Here is a 27,343-nt window from a genome sequence, read left to right as displayed (position 1 = left end):
TGCCGACTTTCTCTACCACTTAAGGCTTACAATCACCTTCCCCTCCCCTCCCCACAACAGACAACCTGTGAGGTAGGCGGGGATGAGAGAGCATGACTGGCCCAAGGTCACCCAGCTGGCTTCATGTGGAGGAGTGGGGAAACAAATCCAGTTCACCAGATTAGCCTCCGCCATTCATTTGGAGGAGTGAAAAATCAAATCCGGTTCTCCAGATCAGAGTCCACCACTCCAAACCACCGCTCTTAACCACTACACCACACTGGCTCTATATCACACTAGCCACAACCCAGCAATAGTTATGCAACTATCCAACTGTATTGAGGAATAGCACCCTACTTGCTTTTCCTTTAGTAAAAATGAAAGAGCAAATTATTTGCTGGAATTGCAGGAGTCCAATTAAAACCACCACTGCCTCACCAGCAAATAGGACACTATGGTTAGGGTTGCCAGGTCCCTCTTCACCACTGCCGGGAGTGTTTTTGGGCGCAGCCTGAGGAGGGCAGGGTTTGGGGAGGGGAAGGACTTCAATGCCATAGAGTCCAATTGCAAAAGCGGCCATTTTCTCCAGGTGGACTGGTAACCAGCCAGTCTCAATCAGCTTGAGATCCGTTGTAATAGCAGGATATCTCCAGCTAGTACCTGGAGGTTGGCAACCCTAACTGTGGCACTGATGTCACACTTTGGTAATGCAGGTATAGCTGAGATCCAGCTTCAGAGGCCTGGCTCTAGGAGTGGTGGAGGCCTCCAACTGGTCAGAAGAAGGGAGTGTGGGAGGATCAAGGGACAGAGGCAGTGAAAGTAGGGATATAAAAGATAGAGTAGGGAATAACATGGGGCAGAGCTGGGGTGATAATAGAGACATCAACTTGGGAGGAGGAAGGAGAGGCTGGCGCTCCCCAGCCATTAAAGGGGAGGGCTGGGAGAAAGCCAAGGTTGTGACCCAGGTGATGCTAACTGTTAATGTTTAAACATTTTAACAAAAATAACAATTTAAAGTCTAATAGTTGCTTTTTAAAACAAAATTGACATCCCTGTTTAAAGACATGTTTGGAGAGGGGAAGAATTGTGTCTGTCTGTATCCATAATGCCATACCCTCCAAGTATTTTCATGACACCATCCTGCCAGACTTCCGATTGCAATGGCCCTGTAGTCTGCAGGGAGAGAACATAACATCTCCAAAAGCAAAGCTCCTCCCTGAGGTAAGAGGTCTACATCCCACAACAGATGAGCAACCCCTGTGCATTTGTTGCTTAGAAGAATTGTAGTTTCAGCTCCTGGAGTATAGATGACACACTGTGGTATCAAACTCCAAATTCTAGTAGTTAGTACTGTGTGCAGTATCCGGAGTTTGGGCACGAAGAGAGTTTGAGTTGGAGGACGTGGAGCAGGCTATCCACTTCCTGAGCGCCTTCCCCCCCAACTCCAGCAATATTCAGGCCACATCCTACTCATGTGTGCATTACATCAGGGGTAGCGGGGGGGGGGGAATCCTCTTGTTCCAAGTAAGCAGGCCGCAACATTCCGAGTGCAAAAGAAGGCAATCACTGGATAAGACAACCAAACCTTTAAAGGGGCACGCAGTTGGAACAGGGCCAGCTGATTGCAGTTGCACTCTCCAACATTCAACAGATGAAAAGATACCCTTGTTTTATTTAGGGATATAAATTCTATAAACCTTTAAATACCAGTGCTGGGAGTAGGGTTGCCAGGTCCCCCCCTCTCCTCTGGTGGGAGGCTTTTGGGGCAGAGCTCAAAGGGTTGCGCCAACGCGCATCACTTCCTGTTTACAACCGGAAGTGCCGCCTCGCGAGGAGCCTTATACCACTCAAACTCTTGAGTGGTAAAAAGGCCCTTTGCAAACTAAGAGTTTCAGTGGTATGAGGCCCCTCGCGAGGTGGCACTTCCGGTTACCGGAAGTGACGTGCTGCGGTGTTTACGTGCGTGCACGTTTGCCCGCCGACCCTCAGCTGGTCGGTGGGCAGAGGGGTGAATTGCCGGGGGTTTGTCCACAACCACCTGGCACCCCTAGCCAGGAGGCAGCATCAGGGGAAGGCCTCGGCCCCTATGCCCTTTTGTTGGGACCTCCAGAGGAATTGGTTGGCCAATGTGTGAAACAGAATGCTGGACTAGATGGACCACTGGTCTAATCCAGCAGGGCTCTTCTTATATACTAATTAAAAATTTTGAGAAAGATATCTTCATTAAAATAATTATGATGCCAGGACTGTTTTTTAAAATAACAGTAATATTAATTAATTTTTGGTTCTCGTACCTGGTTGTCTGTGGTAGAATTCATGGAACTCCGAGAAGAAGTACAAGAGAGGGAACCTGCATGTGCTAGTGGGCAGAGAAACATTTCACCAGTCTCTCCTCACTGTGCAAACTGGGAATGGAGCTTATACTGGGGCTGAGTTTAAGGGTGCTGCTTCTGTTGGCCTAGTCAGGCCGGGTTAGGGAGAGGCAGCAAGCACAGAATCTCTCCTCCCACCTTCCCAAACACTTTGGACATTCCATCTAATGTGTCTGCAGTGCTGCAGCTTAGGTCATCTTGGGAAACGTAGTCCCAGAAGGCCTGATGCTATTAATATCCGGGAGCTCTGGCATAAACCCTGGTCTAGCCCACACAGTAAGTGGATGGAGGAGGGGGAGGGAGTAATAAAAATTGAAATTGATCAACTAACAAAGGGTGGGTAATAATGAAAAGAACAAAAACAAACAATAGGAGAAAAAGAACTATGCACATCCTTTGTTTTTTATAAAGTAGAAACAGATGCAGCTCCAGAGGGTGGAAAGATCAGGGCCAGTTCTCCAGCCAAGCCACCCAAGAGAGATTGGCTGGGGTGGCACTAAGTTTGCCAGGTCCCTCTTCGTCACCAGCAGGAGGTTTTTGGGGCAGAGCCTGAGGAGGGTGGAGTTTGGGGAGGGGAGGGACTTCAATGCCATAGAGTCCAATTCCCAAAGCTGCCATTTTTTCTAGGTGAACTGATCTCTATCGGCCGGAGATCAGTTGTAATAGCAGGAGATCTCCAGCTAGTACCTGGAGGTTGACTGGAGAAAGAAGGAACCTATGCTGAAAATAGTGGTAACTGTACAAAGAGGCAGCACGTGGCTCATGAGCCACGTGCTGCCTCTTTGTACAGTACCTGGAGGTTGGCAACCCTAGGTGGCATAATGAGAAAAGAGCCCATGCATTGAGGCTCTTGGCTTGCTTCCAGCCAACGGCAGCACAGGAGGCGATGGGTGTACCTTGCTCAGGGTAACAAAATACTCTGAACCAGCCCTGGGCAAGATCAAGCACTTCAAAAAGCCAAGATTGGCAGAGCCCACCCCCGCACACTACTTCAGCAGCATCGTTTCCATTTTGCATAGAGCACTCAAAGAACCAGGTTGTATACCCCGCATCTTACAGATTGAGCAGGAGCACTAGAGGTTTCTTGCTGGAGCCAGACCAAATAGGGGAAACTTTAATGGTCAGGTCAGATGTCTGCCTCACATTTGTTGGACTGGAGCCATGATGGCAACAAATGCATTAGCGTCAAACACATTTTAAAACATTTTAATTTCTATGTCAGAAATTGGTAAACCATTTGTCAAGCCTTCTTCGAGGCATCAGATCCAGTACCCCACCCCAACGTCACGTGGGGGTTCCCACAGGTTCTTCCTAGACCCTTGGAGGTGACCCCTTGTCTCTGACTTTATTATCCCTCTATAGTCCATGCCTTCTTGTGCGCCCATCACCTTGTGTGTGCCACCTGCGCCCTGCTGAGCCTGCTGACCTCCAGGCCTTCTTTTGTGGGCCTTCGACTCCTACCCACAGCTCCTGCAGCTGTCCCTGGGCTTCTGCAGCAAGTCCCTTGCCTTGTAAGGTTGCTGACTCAGCGCCTGTCCCATCTGGGCCCTTCCCCAGTGGTGCCTCAGGGCTAGGGTTACCACCTCCGAGTTGGGAAATTCCTGGAGATTTTGGGGGTGGAGCCTGAGGAGGGTGGGGTTTCTGGAGGGGAGAGGCTTCAGTGGGGTAATAATAACGAAGTCCACCTTCCAAAGCAGCCATTTTCTCCAGGTGAACTGATCTCCATCATCAACCAAGAGGTTGGCAACCCTACTCAGGGCCCCTGACTCTGGAGCTTACCAGGGCCCAATTCACCTCACAAATCCCCTCTTTGGCCTTCTGCTGAGGCCCTTCAGCTGCCTGGCCAGTATCTGCTCCCCTGAGCCACTTCCTGCCTCCTCCAAGCCGTCCACAGCCTCGTCAGCCTGCTCTCCTTAAGTCTAATTAATCTAGACACTGATCTCAGATTTTTTGCCATTTGGCAACTCAAGCCTCACAAATACCAGAAAGCTAACATAGAAAGAATATTAAATCAGCAAGAATCTCGCTTCATCTTCCTTTTCAACTCTCTAGAATCCAATGGGTTAAATGCATCATGTGAATATACAGGATTCTTGTGAATGTTGCCTAAATCACCTTAATTAGTTTCATATTTTAGGTTAGAATAAATTAGCTATGAGTTAGCCCCATAAGGAATCATAGGTCAGAGACCATTCAGGATCCTATGGGACCTTAAACTACATCAAAGTATGTTATTTCAACTATATGAAGCTAATGCTCGTGAGTATTATTATAATTTTTACAAAATTACATGTAAAAAGTTTTTTGCTTTAGAACTATAATATCACTTAGCAAGCATTGTCTTTACTTTTAGTCAACAGTCTTCATACAAGCAGCTTAGGCTCTTGTTACAACCATGTTGCATAAAGCTTGCGCTTTGAAAAGAAATTGTGAAATTAATACAATTCAAAGCAACATAAGAAGAGGACACGGGACTGGACACAGGTGGCTGAAGGAACAAACAAGATCTTTTACCGGGGACTTGTCCCACCCTTTTGGGTCCTGGTTCATGCTTAGCACGTTTTCGTGTTATATGTTGTATAACAGATTTGTAACAAGATGCTCATTTATTTGTCCTGTTGACCTATTGTAAGAAGTATTACATTGGCTATAAGTCTATATTTATTTGCAAAATTATTTGTATGAGTTTAATACAAATGAAATAGTTTATTGTCAGTTTCTTTTTACAGTGCTATAGTTTAATATATTTGGCACCAATATATCTAATCTGCAATATTATGCACACAAAGTGATATTTCTTATTTTGAGCCATAGTCGTTGCAATTTCTAAATAAGTACCTGGAGGTTGGCAACCCTATGTGAATGCAAGACATACGTATGCAAAACTTTAAGAACATTCTCCGGAATTTATAGGTCCCATATTCATGTTTTACCCTTTTGACACTGTGTGTGTGTGTTAAGTGCAGTCAAGTAACTTCCGACTCATGGCGACCCTATGAATGAAAATCCTCCAAAATGTCCTAACTTTGACAGCCTTGCTCAGATCTTGCAAATTGAAGGCTGTGGCTTCCTTTATTGAGTCAATCCACTTCTTGTTGGGTCTTCCTCTTTTCCTGCTGCCCTCAACTTTTCCTAGCATGACTGTCTTTTCCAGTGACTCTTGTCGTCTCATGACGTGACGAAAATACGATAGCCTCAGTTTAGTCATTTTAGCTTCTAGGGTTAGTTCAGGCTTGATTTGATCTATAACCCACTGATTTGTTTTTTTGGCAGTCCACGGAATCCGTAACACTCTCCTCCAACACCACATTTCAAAGGAATCTATTTTCTTCCTATCAGCTTTCTGCACTATCCAGCTTTCACACCCATACATAGTAATAGGGAATACGATGGCATGAATTAATCTAGTCTTGGTGGCCAGTGACACATCCTTACACTTCAAAATCTTTTCTAGCTCCTTCATGGCTGCCCTTCCCAGTTTCAATCTCCTTCTGATTTCTTGGCTGCAGTCTCCCTTTTGGTTGATGGTGGAGCCAAGGAATAGAAAGTCTTGAACAATTTCAATTTCCTCATTGTCAACCTTAAAGTTGTGTAATTCTCCTGTAGTCATTACTTTTGCTTTGGCACTTACTCTTTTAACTTTCAGCAGTAGTCGTTTCAGATCTTCACTATTTTCTGCCAATAATGTGGTGTCATCAGCATATCTCAAATTATTAATATTCCTCCCTCCAATTTTCACTCCACCTTCATCTAAATCTAATCCAGCTTTCCTAATTATATGTTCTGCATATAGATTGAAGAGATAGGGAGATAAAATATATCCTTGTCTGGCACCTTTGCCAACTGGAAACTATTCCGTTTCTCCATATTCTGTTCTAACCGTGGCCTCTTGTCCAGAGTACAGGTTGAGCATCAAAATGATCAGATGTAGTGGCACATTACATTACAAAGATTCAAAGTGTCCTACTAAACTTTCCTTGACAGACCACAACTTGTTCCCACTCCACGTTTCCCTCAGACATGGGCCTGCAGTGGATGTTTTTGCTACCATTACTAGTAACGCTGACCTGGCCACCATCCTGTGGACTCCAGATCTTGACTTTACACACATTTGCCTTTTTGGCTGCATTGAATGTAGTTTTCTTTTTTAGAATAGGTGGGGTCCTCTGTGGTATCTGGATAAACTATTTTCCTTCCAGGCAAACACATCCTACAGTCCATGGCCACCTGTTTCTGTCTTGTTTTTCCTCCTGTTTCCCCTTTTATGACCCATGCCATATCCTCCACCTATTCTAAATGTCCATGATTAACATTTTTAAAGAAGGCTGTGGAAGCCAGAAAATGACAAAGAAAGTACAGAGCACAAACATATTCCGTTTTTGTTATTTAAAAATAAATGACATGAATAGTAGGTTGGTGCTTGAAAATTCATCAGAATAAGGCTGTTACCGCACTAGGTATTCCCAGAGATGTATCAAGAGTTTGGAAATGTTATAAAAAACATCGCTTTAAAAGGGTTTTCGGATGCCATGGCTAAAAAATGGTTGGAAGACGTCTTCACAGCTAAAGGGGCCAAACAAAGTGCTAACAGTATTTTTTTATAACAGTTTCAAACTCTTAATACATTGGTGGGAATACATAGAAAGTACAAACAGTATTTTTTATAACATTTCCAAACTCTTAATACATCGCTGGGAATACATAGAAAGTACAAACAGTATTTTTTATAACATTTCCAAACTCTTAATACATCGCTGGGAATACCTAGTGCGGTAACAGCCTAAAACATCCTACAGATCAAATAGCATAGAATGTGTCCATCATGTTTGCAAGGTTATTGGACACAATCTACCCAAATATTTTATCACTGGGTGGGGTGGATAAATAAAAAATCAGCACTGTTCGACTACATGTCATCATTTTCAGGGGGAACCCAGAAGTGACATCGCAATGCTTTAGGATTCAGCAGAAACTCTATGGTAAAACCATAGCATTTCTGCTAAACCCTAGGATGTGATGGTATGATGGCCCAAAGTTACCCAAAGACCTTGCAGCTGAACAGAGATTTGAAGTGGTCTCCCCTGTCAGAGAATTGCGTTTCACTGAGCTACATCAAATAGGGTTGCCAGTTCTGGCTTGGTAAACACCTGGAGATGTTGTGGCTGGAGCCTGAGGAGGGCAGGGTTTGGGGAGGGGAGCGACCTCAGCAGAATATAATGCCATAGAGTCCGCCCTCCAAAGCTGCTATTTTCTCCAGGGGAAACTGACCACCTGAGGATTAATTGTAATAATTGTAAACCTGGAGGGTGGCAACCCTATCAAGGCTAAGAACTCTGTCATCCACTGTGTCACTATTCCTTTGGCAGTTCTCAAGCAGCAGGATTCATCTTTCTCGACAGCCATAGCAGAGGGGAGAGCCAGGCATGCTCCCCCCCACAGTAACTTTGCTAGAAGAAAGACCACAGATCCCAGTACCTAGGGAGGCTCAGTTGCACTGATAAGAGAAGGCTTCAATACCATTATGCTGAAAATGGGCACATGGAAATTTTCTCTGGATCATTGGTTCTTGTAGGTTATCCGGGCTGTGTAACCGTGGTCTTGAAAATTCCAAGACCACGGTTACACAGCCCGGATAACCTACAAGAACCAATGAACTCTGACCGTGAAAGCCTTCGACAATATTTCTCTGGATCCTTTGCTTAGAACAAGAATAAGGGCAGGATTGGGGCTGCTGGTACTCAGATTTACGTGAGTTTCTGAGAAAACACTTCAACAAATGAGGCAGTTAAGAATGTAATCAGACTGAATAAACAATTAATTCAAGGAAGACCTGTGTCACTCCAAAATGGGACATACACCTATCACTATGTCGAATTGAGCCCAAGAAGCTACATGACTAGAATCCCATTGGCATGGAAACCATGCATGGCAACATGTCTTAAGATGGCCATTTATAAAAGGCGGTGTCAAGTGATCAACATAAACCAGAAAAAAGAAAAAGAATTATCTCCCCCTCCAACACACTCTCCCCATCAGAGACCCTTAAAAGGGGTACAACCCCACGTAAAAAGCCCAAGCCAGCACCTCAGCCTTCTGATCAAGTCTCTTGCAACTTCACTCCAAGGAGGGAAAGGCAGGGTATAAATGGGGAGAAAGGTTGGGTATAAATGAAGTAACTAAATCAGTGTCTTAATACCAGCTAAATGCAGTAGCTGAGGCTTTAATGAGGGACATAGCACTCCCCACTTCCAGCAATATTCAACCTACAAAGTTGGAAAATGCATTCAGGAGTACTTCTGAAGTTTCTTCCACAGTCATAAGACCTCCACAGAAAGCTCTTATTTTGCCAGTTCTCTTTTGTTCTGCTTAGAGCTCACCTTCGGGCCTGTTATCAACAAAATCCACTTTGCTGCCATTTACATGGTAGCCTGTGGCTTGGAATCTGCTAGGGGTTCAGATTTCACGCCAGGTCAGAAAAATCAGAGTCTGGAGCACTGATTCCACCCCCGCTCCTTATAGAGTACATCTTGGTTCGCAGTATTCACAAGGAGAGCTGTTTGGAGGAACTGCACACAAGCTATTCACTGATTTAGTGGGAAAGGAAAAGAAAGCTCTTCCCTCAGACCTTCTAACGTCTTTCTTCCTCACAGCCACTAGAGTAGATCTTTTGTTTCTCTAGCTACTAAAACCCATAACTAACAGCTCCCAACCTAAGTGGGGCAGAGAACATAAGGGACTACAAAGCAAAGCTATTCCTCTAATTGTCAAACCAATGTCAGGAAGCACAATGGAAATGGCCCTTCTGAGACAGATGTAACCAAGTACAACCCATCTCTAAAGGCAGCGAGTTCCAGTTCCAGGCAGCAATCAGGGAGTGCTGATAGTCTGACTGAGTGACAGCTGGAGAAAGAGGCTATCCACAAACTGTTACCATTACAAGCTACGGAACAGGTGTGAAACATGCTGCAGATGGTTGCCAGCCAGTGGCTGGCACCCAGGAGACAGGGGGCAGACACATGGGGCAACAGCATTTCTGGTACGAACCCAGAAGGGATGTCACATTGCTCTAGGAGCGGAAATGCTGTGGTTTTACCATAGAGTTTTAGATGATTCCTAGAGCAGTGGGATGTCACTTCCAGGTCCCCCCTGAAATGATGTAATATTGCAAACACTATGCCAATTTTTTGCTTTATCCCCCCCACCAGTTTATCATAGGGGGCAGCAACTGCTACCAGGAGACCTGGCAACACTGTGCAGAGTACTGGCATCTGTTCTATATTTTTTCTGGTTCCAAAGAAAGCAAGACATTCTAGACTAAAGCACCTAAACAAATCTGTCAGATGCTGATCCCTTCACATGAATCCCCTGCCATTGATAGTCTCTGAACTTCACCTAGGCAACTGCAATACATTCATAGGCCTCAAGAATTCTACCAGAGAAAAGGCTGTTTCTCCATTGATGCGACAATTGTGGAATTCCCTCCTAAAGCAAGTTTGTTTTGCATGGTCTTTACTACTAAGTTTCTCCTGCTTACCAAAGCTTTTAACATGTAATTTTACCAGTTTCAGTGTGACTGCTGAAAATGTTTCCACTTTTGTTGTTTCAACTTTTTATTTTTTCTAATTGGATTTGATAACTTGCCCCAGAATTGGCTCTTGCATGAATTCTGCCTCTATTGATCCTAGGGCAAGTTGCATCATAAAATATAAGACACCGGATCTCAATCACCCCAAATTAGCCTTGCAAGACTGTAATTTTCCAAACTGATGAAGTTTAGTATGGCCACCCCTCTAAAGCTGCAGATAGATTTGGAAACCCCCAAGGCTCAGTGATAACCCAAATCCAGATATTTTGACTGCCTGACATAATACCTAAACTGGGAACACACCAGGCTGTCCAGCAAGGCAGTATCCTATGACAAAGTGCAAACAGTCCACCAAGAGAATTTAAGCAGATACTTGGAGGACTTTGGTGTTGTGGTGTCAGCTCTGCAGTATTTCTCTTGCAATTACGGTTGCCAACTTCCAGGTACTAGCTGGAGATCTCCTGCTATTACAACTGGTCTCCAGCCGATAGAGATTGGTTCAGCTGGAGAAAATGGCTGCTTTGGCAATAGGACTCTATGGCATTGAGGCTCCTCCCCTCCCCCAAACCTCCCGCCAGTAGCAAAGAGGGACCTGGCAACCCTACTTGCAATGTTTAGGTCGGCTGCATCTTCGACTTTCTCCAAGATGGGATGAATAAGGCTCTTAAGCCAAATTATCTGAAGAAACAGTGAGGAGGCGGTCTTGACAAGTATTACTTCCTGTAACCAACCACAGAGGATCTTCATGCATCTATATAATTAGAACATCCCATACAGTATGACATGACACAAAAGGTAAGCTGGAGAACTGCTTGACCCATATGTCATTCCTATTTCCTATGCCATCCAAACCTATCCACTGAGAACAACAGCGGGTGATTGCAGATAAAACCACCTCTGAAAGTCTCTTGCCTTATGGGGTTACCATAAGTCAGCTATGACTTGACTGTAAAAAAAAGTGTTTATCACAACATTTTCAGAGGAGTAACTGCGCTAGTCTGTTACAGCAAAATTAAATAGGAGTCCAGTAGCATCATAAAGACTAACAAAATAAGTTATATATCACATACATTGTTACTGTTCTATTTTTCTTTGACTTTTTAAAAAACCTCCAATATTTTAAAGTGCTTTTTGCCTTACATGACTTGATTAAGAATACATATAAATAAAATAATATGAGATAACATTCTACTGAAATCTTTGTACACTTTATACCAATTGAGCATCTCTTGAAGTGAAAATTTGCCAAACTATATTCAATTATATCCTTCTCTCTTTTTAAGAACATCAATTTGATTACCAAAAAGGTTTCTTTACATTTCATAATCTATTCTTCCCTTGGCAGAAAATTGTCTGACTTCAATATCTTGCAAAAGTAATTCTAGCTGCTATCATATAAAAAATGTAATAGTTCTTACTACTTTGAACTGGGAGATTGCTTGTACGGAGGTGACTTTATAACCCATACATTATGGAGTGGTAAAAGGGATAATAACAGGGGAAACAGTTGGCTGAGATATTACTGCTGTCAGTATCTCAAAGCCTGGAGAACAGGTAAGAATGTGAAGACATTTTGCTGATGGATTTCTATAGGTCACATTATTTAGCATTTACTGCTAAACCTGAATAAGAGTTTCCAGTGATTCCTAAAGCGACATGATTACGGTTGCCAGCTCCAGGGTGGGAAATACCTGGAGATTTTGGAGGTGGAACCTGAGGAGGAGAGGGTTTGGAGAGGGGAGGGGCTTCCAAAATGGCCATTTTCTCCAGGTGGACAGTCTCTGTCACCTGGAGATCAGTTGTAATATCGGGAGATCTCCAGCTACCACCTGGAGGTTGGCAACCCTAGATATGATGTCACATCCAGTTTATCCTGGAAGTGATGTCATGGTGCACACAGATATTAACATTAGATTTAGCTAATTAAAGGCAGTTTATTTGTTATCTATGACAAGTGTTAAATTATAACAAAATGTTGTTTTTTTGTCCTTGCAATCTGAAAAAAGTTAGGTAGGATTTTTTGTTGATTTAGGTACACAATGACTAACTTTGTGAACTCAATGCTTATAGTGTTATAAACGAATAGAAGGACTAGCTGCCAAAACTGCCACTGCAGTTTATTCCTTGATGTAGGAAGATTATCCCATACATATACCTACTGCAGAAGCTTCCTCTGAAAACATTATAAATAGCCTGGTTTGAAGCCGGATGCTGAGCTAAACTAGGCTAAATTGGAACTAAACCGAGTTGAAAATGAGGCCTCACCATGTCCAGTTTATATTTTTGTTTAATCCACGACTATTCCCATCTGCAACAAATTCAGTAACCCAGCTACAATGGAAAGCAAGGGGACAGCTGTTCCCCTGTCCATGTGAGGATCTGATTCCCTGACAGGCTGGAGGCAGTGAAGAAAGAAGGATGATGCAGTGGAGGGCAATATGCATCCACCCCTCTCTCTCTCTCTCACACACACACACACACTCCCTTATGGCCGTGGCAGCCGCAGCTGAATCTGATTTCGTGCAGCGTCCTCAACACAGCGCTGCACGCACATGCCGTGGGCCACCTTCAAAGTGTTGAGGGGCGGATTAGCTGGATTAGGGAGGCTGTGAAAGGAGCCATGCTGCTCGGGAGGAAGTCTCGCTGGGGGCGTGCTAAAAGAGCCATTTTTACCTGTCCTGGCTGCTCTGAAAGGCCTGCCAGCCGCTCGCTGGCCTATGGCTGTCAAAACACATCCAGCCAGGATCCTGTTCACCCACGGAAAAGAAGCTGGTTCCATCAAGGAGGAAGGGAGCCCAGCCACCCCATTAAACTGACACCCTGGGGCTAAACATGGCTGGGGAGTGGGTAGGGGTAGATGCGCAGCACCGTGTCCCCTTGGTGCTTGTTCTCTAACAAACCTAGGCTGACAAAGACAGAGACGCCAGGCTGCTTTCTAAATAAACAAGGCGGTGGGGGGGGGGGGCTGGCAGGCTGGCTAGGGAAGCTGGCTTTAAGGAAAGCACTGAAAGGCCCGTTTGAGGCCTGGTCCCCATTCCCCAGGCCTGGCCTGGCCTTTTGTTTATCCCAGACCTAAATTAATGTCTTTATTTACCAGAAATCCGAAGGGCTCAGGTTCCCAGTGTGGAGGGGGCGGGTAGGGAGAAGAACAGCACGAAGGAGCCTTGGCCAAAGAGGAGGGGAAAGTCCAACCCCCGAAAAAGGGGGCTAAAAGAGATTCAGTTGGGAGCCATTCACCACTAAGACTCCTGTCAGCATTGACATAAATTTCCACTGGTGTTGGCATTTACGCATTTGGCATTTCCATATGTATAGAGTTGCCTGGACTAATTATGCTAATCATCCCCTCTGTTGGCTGCTGTGAAAAATGCCCACATTAAGCACTCCACTGCCTGCTAATGTGACTTAATGTGCGGTTGAAACATACATTCATCCCCCTCTGAATGGCGAAATTTTTCCACATTGCTGCCTTCATTCAGGCAAGAAATGAATTTTTTGAACTCAGACCACTTTTCCAAGCCAGGGGGGATGGACCAGAGAATAACACTCTCTCCTTCTCCCTCTCTCCACTTTCTGTCCCCTACTCACAGCCCTTGCCAATAAAATACAAAATAAAATAAAACCTCTAAGAAAACACCAGGCATTCTTCACATCATTTTAAAATGAAATCTCAATGTGTACAACCAAATCACTGAGCTGGGGAGACTCCATCTTTATTTAGAAGCATCCTTTCTCCCACTCTTCTCTTGTCCACTTCCCCCCCCCCTACAAAAGGAGCTCTTTCCTCCCCCAACCCTTCAATTCTTTGGGAAACTGAAACAGCCTGAGTGGCAACTCTAGCAAGTTTGAGCTAGTCTGAGAAAAGAAAGATCCTTTCAAAGCCGGCCATGGTCACAGTAGAAGATGCCTCTTAGAGCAAATGTCAAAGCAGAGGCAGAAAACAAAGCAGATTTAGAGGATAATGGGCAAAGCCTGTGTGTGTGTGTGTGTGTGTGTGTGTGTGTGTGTGTGTGTGTGTGTGCATGCGCATACGCTTTAGAGGACTGAGACACTGAGGAAAATTCTAGTGGGAACGCAATACATTAAAATTTTTGACAGGTTAGAACACTTTTATACCATTAACTACTGACAGCAGTATTCACATGGGCTACCAACACAGTAATTATTAGAAGTAGCAACAAAATCTATGTTGCATTTGAAAATATTTAAATGACTTTTCCATCACACAGCACTGATAGCAGTTGTATAACCAACTATATATTTACTTACCACCAGTCTATCTAACTTCCATGCCATTGGAGTAAAAAATGACTTGGTGGCTAACAAGGGGAACAAACGAGAAAAATACTGTTTGAGCTTTCTTTTTCATTTTTTAAATTTACAAAAGAGTCGTGAATGAAAATGTATCTCTCACCCACTGTGCCCAAGTTCTGTGCCAAACCAGTGAAAGATAAGAAAAAGGGGGAAACTGAATACTGAGGCAAAGTGGCTATGGAAGAATCCTGGAAATGGGTATCCAAGCCTAGACATTGTTTCCTAAAACTTCCACGACAGGAGGCTCATCTAAACCACAGCAGCATCCCTTCCACAGAAGAATGGGTAACACCATGCACTGTTAGCCAAATCTGTATTATCAAAGGACATACCAGCACACATTCCTACCAGATGAAGAGACAACTAACTGGTTCCTTTCTTAGAAACAATGAGAAAAGGTCTAAAGGATTTTGGAGTATACCAAAGAAATATGCTAGGGCATACTCCAAAAATGATGACCCTGAAACTGTGTGTCCTGGTAAAGCGCAATGCATCTTATGGAGGGAATCTGGTAGGCCTTTAGTTCATACCCTGCCTCCATGTTCTGCCTCATTTCACCTTTGGCTGTTCACATTCTATTTCTGCACCACAACTTTCTGGAATCCCCCTTTTTGCTCACACAAGTTGGGGGGGGGGAGTTAAATCATTTGGAATTTTCCACCTGACCCAAATATCCCCTTTCTGTATACTATAAACTACTGTGAGCTTAAGCATGCCAATTTATCCATCTCCCTCTTTTTTCCTGTTATTTGTTCCCCCTTTAACTGATGCGTAACCGTACTCAGAATTCAGGGCTCCTAGAAAATGCTCAGTCAATGAGAGCCAGAGTAGTGTAGGGGTTAAGGTGTTGGACTAGGACCTGGGAAACTTAGGTTCAAGTCCCAACTCGCACCACGGAACCTTGCTGGGTGATCATGGGCCAGCCACACACTCTGTCTTGACCCTGGCTAGTATTTGTATGGGAGACCTCCAATGAATACCAGGGTCATGAGATGGAGGCAGGTAATGGCAAACCACCTCCAACTTTCTCTTGCCTTGAAAACCCTAAGGGGCAAAACCCTAAGGGGTCAGCATAAGTCAAATGTGACATGACGGCAAAAAAGGGGGGGGAGAAATTGCTCGCTCCTCATCAGAGTCAGGGTGGGGGCTTCTTTTTCATTTACAGAGTTATTTGGGAGTCCCCCAGGTATGCCAAAAATAACTCTGTAAATGAAAAAGAAGTCATGTCACATACCCCCAGGTATGCAGAAATGGCTACATTGCCTGTGGGTGGGCCCATTTTGCTATCCTACTGATGGACATTCAGTCATCAAGTTTGCTATTAGGAGGAATGATATTTCAGCCTTCATGCAAGATCATAAACCATCCCTGTAGTCACCCTAATTCCTCTCAATGCAGTTTCCAGCTGACTTTGCCTTAAGGAGTGCAGATGTTGAACACTATGGGAAGCATATTGCAGGCCTGTCCGTTTTACCCATCTCCCTCATTTCTCTCATCCTTTCCAGAGCCTTCCTCTTCTCTTATCAGCACCAAAACCACTTCTGAGCTTTCTGCTAGCCATTAGGCCACCCACCTCTAGTGCTGGCCACCCAAGAATCTTACACATATACACACACACTGGAGCCCCTTGGCCTCTGCATTCAGCAGCATTAAGGGCTTGTTTATTTGCTCTCATGAGTGAGGTATGTAGACCCCACATCCACAGTTTATTTATTGGTGAGGAAGGAGGCTTCAGCGTAAAAAAGCCTCATTGAACAGATGCTGGACTTTGGAGCATTCCTCACATGGCCTGCCTTTTTGGGATTCATCTCCAATCTTATACACCCAGATGCCTGACTCAATTTAAAGATGGCTTTACCCATCCATGTGCCGACATCAGGCTAAATTTGTGAACATAATGAGTGTCAGATTTCACTAGGAATTGAAAAATGCTGCCCATCTCTATCTCAACACTGTCTGTACAGCCTGCTAACATTTTAAGCAGGCAGTTTTATTTATTTATTTATTTACTTAATTTATACCCCATCTTTCTTACCAATGGGAACTCAAAGCAGTTTACATCATTCTCTTCTCCATTTTATTCTCACAAAGACTCTGTGAGAGAATCCTTTAACATCAGTTGTTTTATAAGTCAAGTGAATGCAACCTGGGGCTGAGCTGAGGCTCACAGTTACTTCCTCCCATATCAAATCTTTATTTTTCCTCTCTCTCAGAGTTGAGTTAGATTTGGGATTTCTGTTCTCTCGCTGGTTATAACACAGCACTGCCATCACAACACTCTCCAAGTGACAAGCCAAGAAGATGAGACTAGGGATATTCCTCCCACCAGGAGTCAGAAAAGAAATTGATTTGCCCAAGCAATGTGCTGGCAAATCAGTTTCTTTTCTGAATCCTGATGGGAGGAATATCCCTAGTCTCATCTTCACAGTGTATGATTATATTCAGGGGATATCCAGAACGTGTACCAATTTCACCCCTTGAAGCAAGAGGACATATTTTAAACCTATATTCCAAAAACATGCCATGATGACCCATTTTATCTATCCCAGCTTATTCAAGGTATAGAAACCTGATCAAGGTCAGGAGAATCTTGGCTGCCAACATCAAGGAGCAAGTGTGCTAGCTCCCAAATTAGCCGGATAGCAACATCTACATTTTGCCACACTCCCAGGGCACTTAATGGCTCTCCAAATCTGTCAGCTTGTTGGGGTCCTCTTTTTTCTGCCCCAGTAATTACCCACCAAACTCTTCATCGCTTCCCAATCCATGAATGCTCCAGTATGAGCGAGCAAACATTTCTCCATAATTTCTTACAATCTCCCTACGCTCTCAGGAATTCAGAGATAAAAAGCATTTCCTCCAGTGCGATGGCCATCAGTAGCACAGACCTTTTAAAAGCCCCTGCAGCCACACAGCTACACTAAAATGTCCTGGTTAAAGATTAAACCTGCCTTCCTTTGAGGTCACCCATAGCCTATAAATCAGCCATGACCTTTTGCCTCCCAAATGCTGGTGTTCTTTCAAGTCCCAAGCTTTAGGTTTAATTCCCACTAAGCAGTCTACCCTGGTCTCAACAATGCCAAGGAGCAAGTGTCCATAGAGAGGCCTACCTACATGTTCCTAAGGCCACTCCATGTTGACATCAATATTTAGCATTTCCCCCCAGGGTGCAAGCAATACCCATGTCAACATCAGCAGATACTGTATATGTCTCACAGAGACGACTGATCTCCAAGCGCTTCCCTTTCATAACTCCTGAAGCTAAGGTTTAACCAACTAACTCTTCCCATCTTTTGTAATCAAAGGTTGATTCCCTTATGGCCAAACTGAAAGATTATTAGTTGAAATCTGAAATCCACCTCGGATCTAACCAGGAAATTAAGTATTCTTACAATTAGGATCAGGGCGCTCTTATTGGAGTGTGAAAGGAGTACTTTAGATCTTCATTCCTTAGGCCAGGGATCCCCAATATGGTGCCCACAGATGCCTTTCCTGACACCCACCAAGTGTTTTTAGAAAGATGGGGCTTTTGCCCAGCAGGGCTGCTGATTGGCTATGCAGATTTTTTTTTAAAGTTGCTTTGCCAGCAGCTTCCACCACAGATCAAGGATTTTACTGTGTTACTGAAGGCAAGCTATGTGTATGCAAAAAAAAAAAAAAAAAAAAAAATTAAAAATACATTCATTTTCAAAGACATCCTGTTAAACAGAGCTTCTGCCTGAAATGTTGAAGTGTTAGTATTAAAGTTATGCATAACCTCCGTCCTTGTCATTTTGTGATTGGCTCTGCCTCTTGCACCAGTCATTTCGTGGTTGTGCTTGACACCCTGGGGCAGAATTCCAAGGGTCCCCAGGCTCAAAAAGGTTGGGGGTCCCTGCCTTAGGCCCAGTTCTCATAAACAGCAACTGAGGTGCCAAACCTGTTTGCAGCTGTACCGTTTCACGCTGCAGGTGTGGACTCACATGATTGATTGTTCCTCCATACAAAAACCAAAACCCTGCACATGGAGAACTCGAATGTGAGGGGAAAGGCTTTCCTACAACCCCCTTCCCCTGATATCTGGATGGTTTCTTTTTCAAATAGAGAAGCATTCAGTCTTGAGTTGTTCCACCTGCAGTACACAGACTGGCCATCTTTAACCTCCTGTTTGCAAGCTTAAGAGGAGGAAATATTGCCCTGCTTCACAAATATTTTGGGGGCCAATGTGGGAGGCAAGGGTGCCTTTAGATCTTCCCAGACCATCAGGTATTGGAGGAAAACATGAAAACTGTCCATGTTCCAGTGAAAAAAAGAACTACCAACTTGCAGGAACACCTACAGGTTCTAGAATTTGGAACAGCCTCTGGAGACTTGCCCATTAATCCATACAATGGATATATTACTTTGCTTTTAAAAAAATAGCTGTGAGGGCTATAAAACTATGAGTATACTATTCAAAATGTTACTCCACAGGACAGTGGTGGGATACAGGATAAAGCTCATGCTTTTTACACCAAAGTATTTGTAAAAGTCCACATTTTTGCTTTACCTCAACATTTCAATTAATAAGGTATCTTTCCTAATAATGCCTGGCTGATATCTGTGGAACCATCCCTGGATGGTGAGTACTCCGAAGTTTCTTGGTGCAGCTGAAATATGGCCAGTCTCTCAAAGGTGGACATTTAAAAAAAAAAAAACTGAGAAAGAAGAATGTATGCCCAAAGTGTGACTGTTTCTCTATCATGGCTGAACTCTATTTCCAGTTCAAAAAACCATCAAAGTCAGACTGTCAGTACTCACAGCAGCTCTCATGCTTCTTCTCCCCACTTGAACTACAGTGTGATGCTGAAGTGCATCTCTGACAGAATTCAGAGCCACAGAAAAGTGGTATCACACTAGCCCCCCTCTCTGTCACAACTTGGACATAAGTGATACACGACTCTTCCACTACAAAGAAACAGTTTGTTCTTCTGGAACACCTCAGAGAAGATGCCTTTTTCAGCTGCCTTTTAAAAATGGCCACAGAAGCCTATTCCTTCAATGAATATGCTTTTTCTTATTTAACTCTTGAACCCTCCCAAAGTGTTCAGTTCTGATGTAGGAAAATGTACCCTGGAGAAGGAAACAGTGCCTTGGAGGGGGATCATAGTAGAAGAAAAAAAGTAAACAACTCTGAAGCCATGTACAGAAGGTAGCTCTCACCTGGGATATGAAACAATATTGCAGATAGACACGATTAGTGGAAGGCGTTTTAGGAGAAGTAACATTGTACACGGTGATTATTTTGGTGCTCACACCAGAATCCCGTCTGCATTAAGGGAATCAGGTGGGCTGTTCACCCCACTGTATACAAGGACAGGGTGCTTAACCATGCATTGTCCTCTGATGGTCCCCGTGGCAGTCAGTACAGCTAGATTCTTACTTTGTGGACACAGAAAATATCCACTTTTTCCAGGGATGCTTCCCACGTGAAGGGGTGCATGCCTCCGTGTTGATCTAGGGCTGTGAGAAACTGCCATAGATGTCTGTTCACAGAAAAGAAAGGTGGGGGAATGTGAAGCTCCAAACAGTGATGACAAGAATTGGGGACAAGCAACTGGCAGCTGTTCTTTCTATCTGTGTAGCTGGTCTGCATTTCCCTCAACTAAGCCAGTGGGAGGCACCCTTGGAAGGAAAGAATTCTTGGTTGTTGAATGCTAAAGGAAATCTCACTCCAGTGCTATGCATGCAGGTCCGTGTTTAAATCAAGAAGCGAAGAGCATGGTAAGGCTTGAATAAAGTCATGGAGTAACAGCCATCATTCTCCACATAACATGTCTAGACCTATGGATAATTTGCAGGTATATTCAGCTGGTTAGTTACCTGCGCATAATCAGTGACACAGGAAACAGAGCACAGAGGCAAAAGGATCTGATCTGAGGAGTTTCTGATCTGAACTTTAAGCTCTCAACAGAAAGCAGTTTCTGAACGAGGTGACCCATGAGGATTGAAAAGGGGAGGCAGCACAGTATTTCAGCAGCACCCTAAGAGCACTGAGGGTTTTCCAGCTAAATAAACTTGCATCACAGCAACCAAGCAACTACATTAATAGAAAGCGGAGGGAAGTAGCTATGTCCACACAGGGAGATCTATAACTGTGATTCCACACCTCATTTCCACATTTAGACCAATTTTTCCCCATTTAGCTTTCCCGCCATACACCAAACTATTGAAAAAACACATTGCAAAAGACAAACTAGTCCATAACTATTCACGCTGTTTGCTGCAGTACACAAAACAGAACATAAAATTGTAGAATTTCTTCTCAAAATTAACACATTTCTGCAATAGAGCAAAACAAAGCACACAAAGAACAGACACCCTCTTTGGTATAACTCCTACTCCTAGAGCCTGACTTCCTTCAGCCTTATGTTATCTCCAAAGCAGGCATGGAACAGACACAGGAGAATACTCTCTCTCTTTTTCTTTTCTTTTTTAAGGCTGCGCAAATGTCGGCATCAAAAGCAATAAATAAGTACAAGCCCAACCGTGCAGGTTCTCAGGGGATGTTCTTGATTTGGGTTAAGATGGGTTGGTTACAAAAAGGGGATTTCCCTTCTTTAAATGTTAAACAGCTGCAGGTTTTAATGGATCTTCCTTTTTTGCTACAAGCCTCTGTAAGGCAGAGGCAAGGAGAAGGGGAGGGGGTGAAGGCTAAGGCATTTTTTTCCTCCTTTCCAGTCCCCCTTCAGTGTGTGAAACAGGTGGGTAAACTTTACTGGCATTCATGTGAGTGTGGGTTTTATTTAAAAGGGAGTGGGAGGGTGGAAGAGTAAAGTTGCTTCCATTGTTGAACAAAATCCAAGAGTAGTTTAGGACCACACATGGAGCTGGGGCTGTGCAGGGGGAGGAGGTGTGGAACGCCAAAGATCGCTGACAGTCATCACAGAGAAACATCTGCTCTTGGAAAACTCCCAGGCTGCTTGCGAAAAAAAATAAAGTAAAGTAAAAATCCCAGAGTGTGAAAACTCAGTGCAGCAACCTGGTGTCGGGGAAAAAGGAGGAGGCTGCAATAACAGGAGATGAAAAGCACAGTGCAAACTCTGGGCTACGGACTGACAGTAGTGCAGAGGAGGGGGAAAGGAGCATGCTGAACTTATTAATAACAAAGGCATCATTTTTATCAAATGTTTCCAGTAGGAAATTAGGATTTTCTCTTGGGTGTCCCATTTTTTTTGCTTTCAGCTGTTTGTATTCAGCCCAATTCCATTCTCAGCTGGCAGGCGCGTGTGGCCCAAGCCAAACTTCAACTGACAGTTCTGTCATAGACAGTAATTATCCTCTCCTTCAGCACCACCCTCAGAAAAGCAATTTAAGGTTTTAATATCAATAATGTAATGCACCAAACAGGGCCCGGTGGCAAGAAGAAGAAAAAACCTCCTCCAAGATGGGGAAAAGAATTTAATTATATTTGTCTGTGAGGAGGCATGTATTTGCACTGATAAAGATCAGGATTGCACACATTCACATAGCCTGCTCAGGCACACACATGCAAAGCAGCATAGAAAGGATTTATATACACATGCGCATATCCTCTTGGGGGACAAATGCTGAGTAGAAACCAAACAGGGTGATATGTTCACCTCTGAACTAGGTATTTTCCCAGTATTTGCTGTCTTTGAATAAAAGATTTTCACAAGCTGAGCTAAGCATTACTAAAGTGTCCCGAAATAAAAAGAAGAAGAGGAGAGTCTCTTGCCTGACCTAGACAGGAAATCTGTCTAGAGGATCACCAGGATTACCTTCTCACTGGAAAATATCTGAAGGTACAAGGTGTATTATAGAAGCTATGCATATCGGGCCCTATAAAGTATCAGGATGGAACACCAGCTAGAAACCACAGATAAGCCAGTCAGAGCTCCTCAGAGGAATTGTAGGGTGGTAGTGCAACAAATAAAAACATTTTAAAATCAATGGATCTGCTTCCCAGAAACCAGAACCTTTACCCATCACTTTTTCTGTTGTCATGGCTGTGACATGGAAGCTTCCAAGAACAAAACTGCCCGAAAGGTCTAGACCCAAACCATAATCCTTGGCAATTAAAAGTGAAAAAGAACAAGGCAATCCTAGATTTTCCTGTCTATTCCCTGATATTCCTCAAGTTGACATGAAAACACAAAGAATAAACAGAGTCCAATATCACATTTACAAATGTGCTCATCATGATGATCTTTTGCACGTCACTTAGGGTCAGAGTTTCCCAAGGATTATAATTTGGGATTTTGGCATATCAAGACTGTTCAAACACTTTTCTGAAGAAATTCCCATCATGTTGAATGGCCTTGCACAAGGACAGACAAGTGTTCTCAACCAGCTCTGTATGATTGTTCTTTAAAAGGATAAATAAAAGGAAGCCTCCCGTTTTCATTATATCTTTGCCAAGTTGCTTTGGAGACCTTACAGCACATTTGACAGTCACATTTTCAACCTGTTCCTCTGTGCTAGAAATTCTGCCTTAATTATAGGAAAAATTTAAATGGGGAGACTCATAATTCTACTGCAAGTCTTGGGAGTTCCACAAACTGGAACAATTTTTTAAAACAATATGTAATACAGTTAAAGTAGATCTGCTGCTTGATACCTGTCCCCACCCCCCCAAAATACGACAAGGCTCCAAAACCAAGACTGCAAAAGTCCACACACTTATGTGGAAGTAGAGATTTGCCAACGTCCACATTTAAAAGGCCAGTCCAGGCTGAGACTCAAATTCATTTTGCCTTCCATAACATTGTACAATTCCTCCACCATCCCCAGCATGCCTCAGGCAACGTGCAGTTTGCCCAGCCGCCACACGGCCCAGGAAGAGGCTTACCTTCCACCCAGAGCTGCTCAATATCCGTCTCGATGGAGGCCACTCGGAGTCCTACGGCCAGCGCCCCAAAGACCAGCAGCCCCACAAAGAGTACTTTGCCACAGTGACGCTGGATCCAGCAGCCCAGTGTAAACAGCAGGGCTTGGAACTGGGCCCTCAGCCACAGCGGGGCTTTCTGGCCAACAGCCTTGCCCTGAGGAGAGAAACAGAGAGTTAGCCAAGGCACTGTTGCTACAGGGAATAGCAACATCCTGCCCCTGGGCAGCTGGCATCGGGATTCGGGCAGGCCTCAAGTCTGGAGGGAAATGACCTGCTCAGAGATTCAAGGGCACGGACGGGTCTGAACCCAGGCTGCTCCCCTATGTCAGAACCTTGTGGGGGGGGGGGCACTGACCCTCTGCAGGCCGTCTCCCCCTTTCTGTAGAGAGGAGCTAGTGAGCAAATGACACCTCAAAAAGATGCATGAATCTCCGCTCCTGCACTGGGTGTCCAAAGCATGAGCTGCGTCGTGCTTAAGTGCGAAAGCTCATGCGCCCAGAAATGTCCCAGGTGTTACAGTGCCACAGAGAACTGGCAACGGGCTCCGAGCAGAGATCTTGGTCTGCTGGCCAATCAGGTTCGGTTTCTCACGTCCAGGGAATCCCCAGGCCCTGAAGTTCCCTGCGTGGATGGAGTCTGCAGAGGTCCCACAGCCACAACAACCACAGGTGTGAAGAAGGCCCACCGTCACGTTATGGATGTGTGTGTGTGTGTGTGTATACACTCTCCCCCTCCCCTTTTCTCAGGTGTGTACTTTTGCCATTCAGACTTCCTCCGTTTTCTCTGCCGGGTTCCCTTCCTCCCCTCTCCCCCTGATTTCCCCCCTGCCACCCAGTCCCGGACCGCACCCGTTTCCTCGTCTCTCGTCCCTCCCCAAACAGCCGCCCCAACCCCTCCGTCGTCCCCCCCGGAGCCCCTTGCTCCCCAGCCCACCCCCTCCTCCGGCAGCTCCGACCCCCGGCCGGCCTCTCCGCAGCGCCCCATTTACGCGCAGCCCTTCCTGGACGGCTCCATCGCGTCTCCCCTTTCCATAAACAAACCCCCGGGACCCGGGCTGGGAGCACGCCTGCGGGGCCCTGCCCCTCCCTGCCCCGCGATTCCAGCAGGACCCCGACCTCCTGCCCTCGGCCGCCCCCCGAGGGGCCGCGCCGGCCGCCCCGCGGGACGGGATCGCCCCACTTCGCCCTCTCCCCCCACCCGTGGGAAAGCGCCTCTCCCCCCCCCCCCCGCTCACCTTGGAGATCTGTCTGAGGGCGAAGGCGGCGTGGCAGTAGCTGGGTCTCCGGAGCAGATCCGAGCGGGCGGCGGGCGCGTAGGGCGGCGGGAGCTGGGCGGAGACGCCCCCGGCCGCGGGGACCGGCCGCTCCGGAGCCATGCTCCGGGGTCGGGCGAGGACGGCGCGGGCGCGGTAATCCAGAGCGGAGAGGCGCGGGGTCCGACGGCTCAGGCTGGCTGCTGCGGGGGTCCCCGGGGAGCATTATGGGGGCGAGTCCGGGGCCATCCAAGCGCGCCCCGGGCGCCCTGGGCGCCTCCCAGCGAGGAGAGGGGGGGGGTCGAGGCCCTCACGCAGCCCCGCAGGCGAGAGGCGTCCGGGTGCCCGGCGGTGCGGTGCGCCTCGGGTCCCGTCCCACCAACATTTGGAACAACCCAGCGCCTCCGAGATCCTGAAAAGAGGAGCGGGGGGAGGAAGGTTTGGTTTGATGGGAAAGTGCCCCGGTTCCCATTGGCCGAGGAAGAGGCAAATTACTCCTCAAACATCTCCTATTATTAGCTGCTAAGCAACAGCTCACCAAAGTGGAGAGAGGGGAGACCACCCAGGCAGCGCCTCCCCCGCCTCCCGCCCGCCCGCCCGCCTCCTCCTCCCCGCCTCAAATCAATGAGGGCAGAGGGAGGGGAGGGGAGGGGAGGGGAGGGGAGGCTCGCCTTGCCTTCGACGCAGGAATTCTGCTCCACAGATTTTCAAATGCTGCCCGCTGCCCCCCCCTTCCCAACCAAACCAGCTCTTTTATTTATTATTACAAATGGACGTAGCGATGCATCAGGACAGCTGCAAACTTTGCGGGGGGGGGCCCCAGAAGAGTGGACTGTGCAAAGGATTTGGGGAAGAAAAGGATGCATCTTGCGGCTTTGGGGAAGGGCGGTGGGGGGGATTGGCTGCTTTCGAAGTACAAAAAAAAAGTAGGAGAGCTCCAACTGGCATGCCTGGCACCGCCAGAGAAACGGGCACCTCGACCCTACAGCTGCTGGTTTTTTGAGCTGGTGGGGATGGATGTTTTAGCCGTCTCTTTCTCTTGCCCACCACCGGAGAATGCAGGCACTTATGAACAAAAGTGCACCTTCAAACATGTGCAGACTGCCATGGACTGCCACTGACAACACCTATTCCCTGCATACCTATGAAGATAAGAAATGGCATTAATGTGATTTCCAAGAAAAGCTGAGCCCCGGCACCTCTCATTTAGAAACTGAGCCAAATTACACGACGCACAGTATTGACATCATGCACTTTGAAGAAGCACATACTGTGCAGTCCTAAGCAGAGTTATACCCTTTCAAGTTCATTGCAGTCAATGAGCTTAGAAAGGTGTGGTTCGGTTTAGGATTGCAGAGGAGGCTCAAAACAGCAAATGCACACCAATGTTTCAAATCGCACTTCTGGGTGCATCCGGGAGCTCTTTCCCACTCCCCCAAACAAATAATGTATTCCCCTAACATTGAAATAAGCAGAGCTTGGACTGCAGTACTGCAGCTTACCACTCTGCACCATGGGGCTCCTCGTCATGTTCAGAGTTAAAGCATCTAATTTTTTAAAAGAACCTGCCAAGGCACCTTCTCTCTACAGAGAGAAGTGTAACAGTGCTAGTTGATATCTCTCTCCTCCCTCAATATATCTATTTTAAATGACAAAGATTAGGGAACTAAAACACAGGCACACTTCATTAAAAAAATGATCTCAGTCTCATTCAGGGAGAAGTGGGTGCTCAAGGCAGGGGAACATGGACTGCACCTTGGCTGAATTTTTGGACCAAGTTCAGAAATCAGAGGAGGGAGTCTGAATGATGCTGACATCCTGTCCTTTTTTGGGTGGGGGGGCTGCGGCCATACAAAGTTCTGCCCTTACCTTTGTTCCAATGAGCAGGTAACAGATTCACCAAGAGCTTCTCAGCCCCTGGAGACAGCTATTGTGTTTGTCTTTTCAGAGGGAATGGGAAGAAGAGGAGCTGACAGGCAGCCAACAAGAAGCCTGGATTCTAGTTGCAAAGCATAGGCTGGTAATAGACCCAATATGGGGGACAGACTTGTCTGGGTATGTTTCAAACGGAGAGCCTCATTGGCTCACTCAGCACAGCTGCTGGGTTAAGTTTGGAGACCCCAAATAAACAAAACAAGGTGATGCAGTTATATATCATTGCATTTCTACTTCTCTTCATTGATTGGAGGGAGAGGGCTCTGGCCTTCAGCCTATAACGGTAGAGTTGCTTTCATTCCCACATCAGGAAAATAATATGTGGACTCCCTTGTGAAAATCTGGGAATGGGTGTCTTAATAGAGAGTGTGGGTGGTAAGGGGAAAGAAACAACCATGTATGGGAGATTGTGTGTGGGGTGTGTGTGCTAGAGTTCATTAATGTGCATTACAGTTTATGTATACACTGTACTGGCTGTGTGCTTGTGCCTGCCAAAGTGTTTAGAGATGTGTGTACATTGTGGTTTCTGGAGACATGTTTGGGAGGACTTGACACTGGCACAGCTGCAATACTGGAACACTGCGATTTATGAAATTCTGAAGTAACCAACTGGGAGAAAGAAAAGATTTCAAAGCAAACAGACAGATATTTTCAAAACCCACTTGGGGTGGGTGGCCTCCCAAGACCTGAGCCAGCATTCACCATCTTTACCTCTCAAGTCAAACAAGTTGTCTCCTTCCAGATCTTCCTTACCTTGCTTCCCTGGGAATCTTGAGTGATAAAATGGACTGCCTCTCTTAATTGTCCTCTGTCCACTCTTGGGATGGAGAACATTTGGATGAACCTCCTCCGCCTGAAGTTTAGGAAATTGGCATCTCCTACAGGAGGCCTTTGTCTTTGATCGAGGTATTGCGCAACACATTCCGGGGCCCATTATGAAAGATCCATTATGCTGTAGGCATATAGATTCTGATACTATGCTGCCCCCTCTCTGGTCACCCTATTCTGCACCAAATGTATTCTCTGAACTGCCAAAA

The 27,343-nt window shown here is 45.6% G+C and overlaps 1 protein-coding gene across 1 annotated transcript in view; it reads right to left on the bottom strand.

Moving 5' to 3' along the window:
• The window catches only part of PTCH2 (patched 2), a 61,706-nt gene extending 37,212 nt beyond the window's left edge, over window positions 1-24,494 (bottom strand). Inside the window, exons 1-2 of the mRNA XM_056867651.1 lie at window positions 24,354-24,494; window positions 23,081-23,273 (exon numbers count right to left, since the gene is read on the bottom strand). Of these exons, the coding sequence (XP_056723629.1) occupies window positions 23,081-23,273; window positions 24,354-24,494 (334 nt within the window). The remainder of the gene's footprint in view (window positions 1-23,080; window positions 23,274-24,353) is intronic.
• Window positions 24,495-27,343: the final 2,849 nt, after the last annotated feature.

This window comes from Euleptes europaea, chromosome 2, assembly GCF_029931775.1.
Source record: "Euleptes europaea isolate rEulEur1 chromosome 2, rEulEur1.hap1, whole genome shotgun sequence".
NCBI classification, from domain to species: domain Eukaryota; kingdom Metazoa; phylum Chordata; class Lepidosauria; order Squamata; family Sphaerodactylidae; genus Euleptes; species Euleptes europaea.
This window is presented reverse-complemented; position numbering and strand designations above follow the sequence as displayed.